Source organism: Cololabis saira, chromosome 12, assembly GCF_033807715.1.
Source record: "Cololabis saira isolate AMF1-May2022 chromosome 12, fColSai1.1, whole genome shotgun sequence".
In the NCBI taxonomy this organism is placed as follows: domain Eukaryota; kingdom Metazoa; phylum Chordata; class Actinopteri; order Beloniformes; family Belonidae; genus Cololabis; species Cololabis saira.
This window is the reverse complement of record NC_084598.1, coordinates 47,468,241-47,479,056: the sequence shown is the minus strand read 5'-3', so window position 1 is coordinate 47,479,056 and position 10,816 is coordinate 47,468,241. Positions and strand designations below refer to the sequence as shown.

Here is a 10,816-nt window from a genome sequence, read left to right as displayed (position 1 = left end):
TAAAATTCTGGAAAAGGCAGTTTCAAGCCAGTTATGTGACTATTTGTATAGAAATGATCTGTTTGAAGTCTTTCAGTCAGGGTTCAGAATGCATCATAGCACAGAGACAGCACTGGTTCGAGTTACGAATGACCTTCTTATGGCCTCAGATAAGGGATTAGTGTCCATATTGGTTTTACTGGACCTCAGTGCTGCTTTTGACACTGTTGATCATGGCATTTTACTGCACAGGTTAGAGCATGTTGTTGGGATTAAAGGGACAGCTCTACGTTGGTTTAAATCATATCTATCTGACAGGTTCCAGTTTGTTCATGTACATGAGGTTTCTTCAGAACAGTCGAGGGTCTGTTATGGTGTTCCGCAGGGTTCAGTGCTAGGGCCAGTCTTGTTCAGTTTATACATGCAGCCGTTGGGAAGTATAATCCAGAATCACGGCATACACTTTCATTGTTATGCTGATGATACGCAGCTCTACTTGTCTATGAAGCCGGATGAAACAGAACCGTTAGTTAAACTTCAGGCATGTCTTAGGGACATCAAGGACTGGATGTCCAGAAATTTCTTGCTTCTAAATTCAGATAAAACAGAGGTTATCATTCTTGGTCCAGAGCATCTTAGGAAGGGATTAGATGGTGTTGCGATGGCTTCCAGTGCAACTGTGAGAAACCTTGGTGTTGTTTTCGATCAGGATTTGTCGTTTAAACCATATGTTAATCAGGTTTGTAAAATAGCGTTTTTCCATCTCCGTAATATTGCAAAAATTAGGAAAATCCTCTCGCAGAGGGATGCAGAGAAACTAGTTCATGCGTTTGTATCTTCTAGACTGGATTACTGTAATGTGTTGTTAGCAGGATGTCCAAGTAATTTGCTGAATAGGCTCCAGCTGATCCAGAATGCAGCAGCACGAGTGCTGACAGGAATCAGCAGGAGAGACCACGTCTCTCCAGTGTTAGCGTCGCTCCATTGGCTACCTGTAAAATTCAGAATTCAATTTAAAATTTTATTACTTGCATATAAAGCCCAAAACGGCTTAGCTCCGCAGTATTTACAAGATTTGATAGTGCCTTATGTTCCTGGCCGAGCTCTCCGCTCCCAGGGTGCAGGTTTACTCGTAGTTCCTAGAGTATCTAAATGTAGATTTGGAGGGCGGGCGTTCTGGTATCAGGCACCACTACTATGGAACCAACTTCCAATCTGGGTTAAGGAGGCTGACACCACCTCCACCTTTAAAACTAAACTTAAAACCTTTCTGTTTAGTAAAGCTTATAGTTAGTGTTTAGTAAACCTCTAGCTGGTGTTGGTAAATCTCTAGGTAGTGTAAACTTTAGTGTGTTAGAGTCAGTAGTCATAGTCGCAGCTATAGAACAAAACTATAATAGTTAGTCTCAAATATAGCTTCGCGGTAGATATGCTGCTATAGGCTTATGCTGCAGGGGGGCACCGACATGATCCGCTGGGCGGTGCCTCTCACCCTTCTTCTCCTCTCCTTTTCCCTGCCTCTCTTCTCCATTACCATTTTTATTTATTATAAATATCTCATAGCTATCATTTTTGTCCATTGTTCCTGTAGTTTCTTGTGCCGGCCCCCCTTTTTTCTCTTTTGTGTATGTTTGCAGGCCGGAGCCTCAGGAGCTGCGTTCTGGCCTGTGTTCCCGGCCCTCCCCCCCCTCTGGTCATCCCATTGCTTCTTCCACCTGCCTACGTGGATGTCTGCTGTTGCTGCTTCCGCCTGCCTGCACCCCCCCCCCCCCTCTGGTCATCCCGCTGCTGCTTCCACATGACTGTTGTGTGCTGCTGACGCCCCCCCCCCCCTCTGGTCATCCCGCTGCTGCTTCCACATGACTGTTGTGTGCTGCTGACGCCCCCCCCCCCCCCCACCTCTGGTCATCCCGCTGCTGCTTCCACCTGCCTGCTGTGTGCTGTCGACGTCCCTGACTCCCCCAGTCTGGCCTTCGGCAGGAGGGTCCCCCCTTATGAGCCTGGTCCTGCTCAAGGTTTCTTCCCTCCTAAAGGGGAGTTTTTCCTTGCCACTGTTTGGCTTAAGGCTTTTCTCCCACTAAGGGAGTTTTTACCTGCCATTGTTTATATAATAATTGCTCGGGGGTTTATGTTTATGTTTATGTTTATGTTTATGTTTATGTTTATGTTTATGTTTATGTTCATGTTCTGGATCTCTGGAAAGCGTCTAGAGACAACATCTGTTGTATTAGACGCTATATAAATAAAATTGAATTGAATTGAATTGAATTGAATAGTGGCATCAACTCTTTGGCACAGGCTAAAATGTATGGAGCCTCCTGCTGGTCTGTTAAAAAAAATACAAGCAGTGATGGTCAATTTCTTCTGGGACAAGTTGCATTGGGTTCCACAAAGTGTACTTTATCTGTCAAAAGAGGAAGGGGGTCAGGGGTTAATTCACTTGGAAAGCAGAACAGCGGCTCTCAGATTACAACATATACAAAGGCACCTCACAGGAGATGATGATGTTGTTTGGAAGCCAGTAATGGGCTTCATTTTAAGGAGAATAGCAGGTTTGGGGCTAGATGCTTTCCTTGTTTTTAACAGACTGTAATTTTATAAGATTGTGTGAGATGTTTCCTTTTTATCAGGGACTGTTTAGGGCATGGACTCTTTTTAAATGGAACAGGCTGGAACCTGCAGCTTCGTTGCACTGGCTCCTTGAGGAGACTCTAACACATGGGCCCGACTGGATGTGCAGAGTGGAAGCAGACCTGAGCTCACTCAGAGGTTGGTGTCAGCTGGGACAGTAAAACTGAGACATGTTGCGGATGTAGCGGGTCCAGGATTCTACAACACAGAGGCAGTGGCCGCTTTGCTGGGTCTGAGGTGGAGGCGACACACCAGAGACATTCTGAACGAATGGATGAGGAGACTGAGCAACGAGGAACTGGAGATGCTACAGGACTACTTCAGTGGTACGGAGCATCCAGATGAGGGAGATCCGTTCCCTGAATTGGGTCTTCATGTGGATCAAACTGGGGTGATGGAGTTTTCTTTGAGAAGTGGAAATGAACCATCTACAGATTTGTACATGCTGAGGGGGAAAGCTATGTACAAACACTGTGTTAAAGCTCTGAACAAAAAACAGTTGAGTGGGAAAACCGACACTGTATGGAGAGAGACATTAAAGATGGAGGACGATTGCAAACCAGTGTGGAGGGTGCTATATAAGCCACCCTTAAACAAAAGATCAGGGGATCTACAGTGGAGGATATTGAAGGGAGATTTGGGTGTTAACAGCTTTGTTTCTAGGTTGAATCCCTCAGTGTCCACTAAGTGCCCTTTCTGTGACGAGCCGGAAACTATTTTCCATTGTTTTATGGAATGTTACAGATTAGAAGAACTGTTTGAAATTTTGAAAATTATTTTTTTAAGCTGTGGTGAGGAGTGGTGTAAAATGGCTTTTGTTCTTGGTGCTGGGTACAAAAAAGAAAATGCAAAGAAGTGGCAGTTATTGAACTTTGTTGTGGGACAGGCCAAACTGTCCGTTTACAAAAGCAGGAAGAATCAGGTGTTGAATGAATCAGGGGAGGGGCTTTTGCCCATGTTTAAGGCATTGGTAAAAGCCAGAATCAGAGTGGACTTTGGGTTCTACTCACTCATGAATGATGATGAGTTTTTTATCTTACAGGGGTGTTTCAATGAGGCTCTGTGCTCTGTTGTGGAGGGACAGTTGGTTTTTAACTATGTGTTATTACAATGAGTTCTGTTTTTGATATTCTGAAGTGTTTTAAAATGTCATGATTGAATAGAAAATAAAGGGTTTTTAAAAATCAAAATCTCTCTCTCTCTCTCTCTCTCTCTCTCTCTCTCTACCTCACACACACACACACACCCACACTCACACTCACACTCTCTCACACACACACACACACACACACACACACACACACACACACACACACACACACACACACACACACACACACACACACACACACACACACACACACACACACACACATACACACACACATACAAATACACACTTCTTGAAAGTCACCTTACCTGTTTTATTGCACCTGTAGAGGAGGAGTCTCTCTGATCTGAGTTTAACTGATAAAAGTATTCAGTTCAGACTCCATGTTGGTGGACGGAGCAGCAGAGACCAGGTTAGTGTTGGTTCTTTCTTCTTCTGCTGTTTAAATGTCATTCAGGTTACTGTTGGTTCTTTCTTCTTCTGCTGTTTAAATGTCATTCAGGTTAGTGTTGGTTCTTTCTTCTTCTGCTGTTTAAATGTCATTCAGGTTAGTGTTGGTTCTTTCTTCTTCTGCTGTTTAAATGTCATTCAGGTTAGTGTTGGTTCTTTCTTCTTCTGCTGTTTAAATGTCATTCAGGTTAGTGTTGGTTCTTTCTTCTTCTGCTGTTTAAATGTCATTCAGGTTAGTGTTGGTTCTTTCTTCTTCTGCTGTTTAAATGTCATTCAGGTTAGTGTTGGTTCTTTCTTCTTCTGCTGTTTAAATGTCATTTCTGTGGTTCTGGTTGGATCCTGCTGAGGTGTGAGTGAGATCTGAGGTTTGGGTTCAGATGGAAACACAGAAGTATAAAAAGTCCTCGTAAGGACAGACGTGTGTGTGCTTTTAATTAGTTTGCAAAACTTTGATGGTTTATTTTGAACATTCAGTTAAATGGGGGGGATTAGAACTATAACTGGGGGAACCGTCCTCCAGCAGGTCTGGGGGGGGTGATGATTGTTACTGGTTGATATTTGAATTGAAGCAAGAGTTTCTCCGTCGTCACAGAGAAAACACTCCCCACCATAAACCTGTGTGTGTGTGTGTGTGTGTGTGTGTGTGTGTGTGTGTGTGTGTGTACTTTAGACTTTAGACTCTTCTCTCTGAGTCATCTGAAGTGTGACTGTTTCCTGAAACTGTTGTTTTATGGAAGTTTGAACGATGTTATTTGAAGCTCCAACGTTGGAACAACGATGTTTCCAGATGTGTTTGATTTTACTTCAGCAGAAAATTCACTCAAGCTTTCAAATGTCCAACGTTACGTGTTGTTGGGCCACACACACACACACACACACACACACACACACACACACACACACACACACACACACACACACACACACACACACACACACACACACACACACACACACACACACACACACACACACTCGCACACTCTTATCTTGGTCATAAAGCCGAGTTCCACGTGTATTAACATCCATCATGACCCCCCCCCCCCACACACACACACACACACTCACACACACACACACACACACACACACACACACACACACACACACACACACACACACACACACACACACACACACACACACACACACACACACACATATATAAGTTTATGTACAAGTTTGTGTTTAATGTTTAGTTAGTTGTTTATCTGTAGTTTAGGTATCAGACGTTTTGTTTTATTATCTTTTAAAGCAGCAACTGTAACTTTCATCTTTTGTTGAGTTTGGCGGCTCCTTTGGACCAAAGCGGTAGTGCTTTATTATTATTATTATTATTAGTGCTTTACCAGAAAGAACTACATTTCCCATGTTGGCTAACCCCATGTTATTAATGCTTGCTATGGAGCTCACACCTCATTATCGCCCCTTTCTATGGCTAACCCCATGTTATTAATGCTTGCTATGGAGCTCACACCTCATTATCACCCCTTTCTATGGCTTACCCCATGTTATTAATGCTTGTTATGGAGCTCACACCTCATTATCACCCCTTTCTATGGCTTACCCCATGTTATTAATGCTTGCTATGGAGCTCACACCTCATTATCGCCCCTTTCTATGGCTTACCCCATGTTATTAATGCTCGCTATGGAGCTCACACCTCATTATCGCCCCTTTCTATGGCTAACCCCATGTTATTAATGCTTCCTATGGAGCTCACACCTCATTATCGCCCCTTTCTATGGCTAACCCCATGTTATTAATGCTCAGTAGGCACAGAAGTTTTGTTATGAAGCTCACACCTCACCTTTAGCTAGAATTTTAAAACCTGAACAATAGAATTCAACGTAAAATGCCGGATCTTGTCCATTAAAAACAATACTTTTTGGAACATAGTGCAACGACCACAGATAAGATAAGGCCTTGCCCGCCTGGGCAACACATCAGCATTTGGCCGACTGGTTAGTGCAGTTGACTGTGGTCTGGGAGACTGGTTAGTGCAGTTGACTGTGGTCTGGGAGACTGGTTAGTGCAGTTGACTGTGGTCTGGGAGACTGGTTAGTGCAGTTGACTGTGGTCTGGGAGACTGGTTAGTGCAGTTGACTGTGGTCTGGGAGACTGGTTAGTGCAGTTGACTGTGGTCTGGGAGACTGGTTAGTGCAGTTGACTGTGGTCTGAGAGACTGGTTAGTGCAGTTGACTGTGGTCTGGGAGACTGGTTAGTGCAGTTGACTGTGGTCTGGGAGACTGGTTATTGCAGTTGACTGTGGTCTGGGAGACTGGTTAGTGCAGTTGACTGTGGTCTGGGAGACTGGTTAGTGCAGTTGACTGTGGTCTGGGAGACTGGTTAGTGCAGTTGACTGTGGTCTGGGAGACTGGTTAGTGCAGTTGACTGTGGTCTGGGAGACTGGTTAGTGCAGTTGACTGTGGTCTGGGAGACTGGTTAGTGCAGTTGACTGTGGTCTGGGAGACTGTGGTTCGAGACACGCTCTGGGCACGACTTGTTCGCCACAGTATTTTCCTCATTGTGTTATGGTTTTCTTTTAATATCTTTAACATTTCTAAACAGAAAAACACAAAAATGTCCTTGATAATTCAATAATACAATAGGTTCATGTTAAGGACATCCGTTTTAATTAGTTCTCCTTCAATTATGACATGTTATTAATGCTCAGTAGGCACAGGAGGTTTGTTATGTATTGTTATAGGTTTGCCTATGAGGCCTATTTCGTTGTTATAAATAAAATCCGGTAATGGGTAAATAACAGGTAATTATTTCAGTACTTAATGAGGAAGTACCAGGTAATATTATGGAAACAACACACGCTTTCTTTTACAGTCCAGTTTCACTTTAATTACTGAGTAAAAACCAGGTAAAAATGTCTGTACTTATTGGGTAAATACTTAGGAAATAGAATTACTGGGCAAGTAACTACAAGGTAAGTACCTGGATTACCAGGTAAAACATGGTAACTATCAGGTTAATTACAAGGTCAATAGAGTCATTTACACCCCTCGGGGGTACATGCACCAATCCATTGATAATACATAAATCAATAATGAATGGGTAAATACCCGGTAGTTATCCATGAAATGTATAGTAAATACCAGGTAACTACATGGTCATTGAAGTGTAATTAGCTGGTAACTACCTCAAATATAGGTTATCATTTCCTGGTAGTTTGCAGAATAATACTTAGTAATTACCTGGTACTTACTTAGAAATAATTCATGTAATTTCAGAGTAATTACATGGTAAATTGACTGGTAGTTACCAATATTAACCTAGTAAATACCTGTAATTTCCCTCATAGTTCCCATCTAATGTCTTTGTAATTACCTAGTAATGTTTAGTTTAAACAACCAGGTATTTACCATGTTATTACACGGTAAATACACATAATTACATGGTACAAGAAAATACATAATTACCTAGTACTTACTGGGTAAATTACCCGGTAGTTACCATGTAATTACCTTGTAAATACAAGGTACTACTAGGTAATTACAGTGTAATTACAATGGTATTACCTGGTTATTACTGTACTGTAAAAGAAAGGGTTACCGAACATTTCTGTTAGCTTCCAGTCTCCTAACGTACCAGCATGTACCAGCAAGTATTTGCATTCTGCTCTGCTGTGCTGTCACTGGTTGTGGTTGTTGTTGCTGATGTGGTCGTGGATGTTGCCCGTTTTGTGTATTGTGTGTTGTTGCTATGGACAGGCCGACTGTATAAATGAATTGCCCTTTGGGATTAATAAAGTATTCTGATTCTGATTCTGATTCTGACTGTAGCTCACCATGACACAAGGTTGTTCATTTTTATGATCACATATTTGAATTCTGTCTGGGAAGTTTAACGAGTATTCTGGCTCTGATCACATGACACACTCACAGGTTGGTCTACGTTTCCTCCCAACACCCTACATCACACATCCACTATTACACTGAGGTTTAAAGAGCTTTGTTACGAATAAAACACAGTTAAAAGTGAAAGAAACACAAACTAATGTCTTAGCTGGATGATCAGTAGACAAACAATGAGTTTAAGAACATTCCTGGTCCAAATGGAACCTCATAAAGGTTCACAACAGCAGCTGATGTTCTTCCAGGTGAACCGGATGATGGACTGGATGTTAAAGGTGAACTTCCATCGGTGGGTTCCACCTGCCGTCCACTACGACTTCCATCATTGATAAAGTAACAACCAGGAACTAATCTTCTCCCCGCAGGTCCAGATCTGTCGGTACAACCAAACAACTTAACAACCGTGTTTGTGAACGTTGGTCTGAACGGTGTTTTTGGAAACAGCTGAGTCTCTGAACCGTGATGGTTCTATGTAGGTAACAACGTCCTTCCCTCCATCATTCCAGCTGTGGATTCAGGAAACACTCGTATCGTTCCTGCGTGGGTCCAACTATGTTAGTGGTGAACATCGTCATCAACGGTGGTTTTGGGAAACGCACCCCTGATCTCAGACTCACCTTCATGACTGGATCCAGAATAAACTCTGATGTTCTTGTGTAGAAAACTGAACACGAGCAGGTAACGTTCAGGCTGGTCTTTAGTGGGAATGAGTGAAGAAGTGGTTTCCTGGATGACTTCACCAGTCCTTCTTTGACTTTTTAATGAAACACAACATTTCTTCTCCAGGTGAATACTCGGCTTCACAGATTGGAATCAAATTAGAGACGACTCTCAGTTTCAATTCTCTCTTATCGTCAGTATCAGTAAAACCTCTTTCTTCAACCTCAGGAGTTTTGATAAAGTCATTCAGGAAAAGTGGGTGAAAGAATGTATTTCATGATTAGTGGTGTTTTAATAAAGTTTCTGTCTACAGATTCAAAGGTCGGTGTTTCTGGTTCATGTCTCTGAATGACTGAAGTCCAGAAGATGGAGGATTGTGTGGAGAAAGAGGAGGAGAGACCAGAGTCTCCAGGATCCATCAGTGTCTCTATGAAGAGTGACTGGTCTAATGATAAACCTCCAGACTTCAGTAAAGAACCTGGACCTTCAGACACAAAGTAAGAAAACTGTTGTTAACTGATTATATGACTCATCATGACTGAATATTTTCTGTATGTGGTGGTTTATTTAATAGATATACATAATAAATCAATATCTAGATCAGTCATGTGTATCAGTCATGTGTACCAGTCATGTGTACCAGTCATGTGTATCAGTCATGTGTATCAGTCATGTGTACCAGTCATGTGTATCAGTCATGTGTACCAGTCATTTGTACCAGTCATTTGTACCAGTCATTTGTATCAGTCATGTGTACCAGTCATGTGTATCAGTCATTTGTATCAGTCATTTGTACCAGTCATTTGTACCAGTCATGTGTACCAGTCATTTGTACCAGTCATGTGTACCAGTCATGTGTATCAGTCATGTGTATCAGTCATGTGTATCAGTCATTTGTATCAGTCATGTGTATCAGTCATGTGTATCAGTCATTTGTATCAGTCATGTGTATCAGTCATTTGTATGAGTCTCTGCTGAACCAGGGAAACATTAAAACATGCAGGACTCTGGCTCTCGGGGACCAGGGTTGGAGAACCTGGTGTAGATCTTCTTCAGTGGTCTTCATCAATATCACGAGTGACTGAGTGAATTTGTGTTTGCAGAGGTCGGTACTGCAGTCAGAGACCAGAGTCTCCAGGATCCACCTGTCTGTCTCTGAGGAGTGACCGGTCTAAAGATCTTCCTCTATGGTTCAGTAAAGAACCTGGACCTTCAGACACAAAGTAAGTACATTTATTTCCCTTGATAAATCTCCATCAAGACATGGAACTTGTTGAAACCACCAAGTAGAAATCTCACTGCAATTTCCTGCCAGAGGCAGAAACCTCTTCCTTCGTAGGGAAAGTTCCCACTTCCTCCTGCTCTCTCTGGTTTTGGGGAAACCTTAAAAATGTGTGAAATGTATCCAGATATAAGAATTATGGTCAGCATTTTTAATGCTGATTTCCTTTTACTTTAATTGTAAGGACACACCTAGAATAGACAATAACAGAATAGAATAGTCCTTTATCGTCAGTACACCTTGTGGATTATTGATCGTATTCATCGTGGATATTAAATGTGAGATGTTTTGCCAATAAACCCTGTGTGGACTCTGGTTCTGCAGACGGAGCTCAGACCAGTCGACTTCACCGGAATATCTGGGACATGGAATAAGATCCAGAGCAAGATCTCCACAAGGTGAGACCGTCCATCCGTCTGAAGAGTCGTCATGGTGATGCATCACAGGTTTTTAAAACCTCTGATGCATCACAGGTTTTTAAAACCTTTGATGCATCGCACCTGGGGTGTAAACCCAGATCACAGATCAGACCCCCCAATGCCAAACATCTGTTTCTCCCCATCGTCTTCTCTTATCAAATGCTACGTATTTGAACTATCTAAACCCTGCATCTAAAGAAAACAGTGGAGCTTTAAACAGAGGCTGACTCTGTGACTAGATAAAAACAGCTGACCTGTAGCTGAACTGCTGAATAGGATATAACTTTGCATATAGAGAAAACCACCAGTGTAAGAAACCCTTCAAACTCTTAACACTTTCATGAAATCCTAACAGTCGTGTTCCTATTCTTGTTACTGATGGGTCGTCTACTTTAGTTCATGAAGTCTTCTCCGG

The 10,816-nt window shown here is 42.4% G+C and overlaps 1 protein-coding gene across 6 annotated transcripts in view; it reads left to right on the top strand.

Annotated features, from left to right (window-relative positions):
- The first annotated feature begins 4,099 nt into the window (after positions 1–4,099).
- The window catches only part of LOC133457547 (protein NLRC3-like), a 45,094-nt gene continuing 38,377 nt past the window's right edge, over positions 4,100–10,816 (top strand). For 2 of the 6 annotated variants that reach the window (XR_009783865.1, XM_061736920.1), the window contains exons 1-3: positions 7,894–9,197; positions 9,804–9,923; positions 10,307–10,380. Coding sequence is in view for 5 of the 6 variants with exons in the window: in XM_061736920.1 (XP_061592904.1) it covers positions 9,049–9,197; positions 9,804–9,923; positions 10,307–10,380 (343 nt within the window). In the remaining variant the exon portion in view is untranslated. Of the gene's footprint in view, positions 4,134–7,893; positions 9,198–9,803; positions 9,924–10,306; positions 10,381–10,816 lie in introns of those variants that run through there. The other 4 variants (XM_061736918.1, XM_061736919.1, XM_061736917.1 and 1 more) reach the window with 4 other exon arrangements.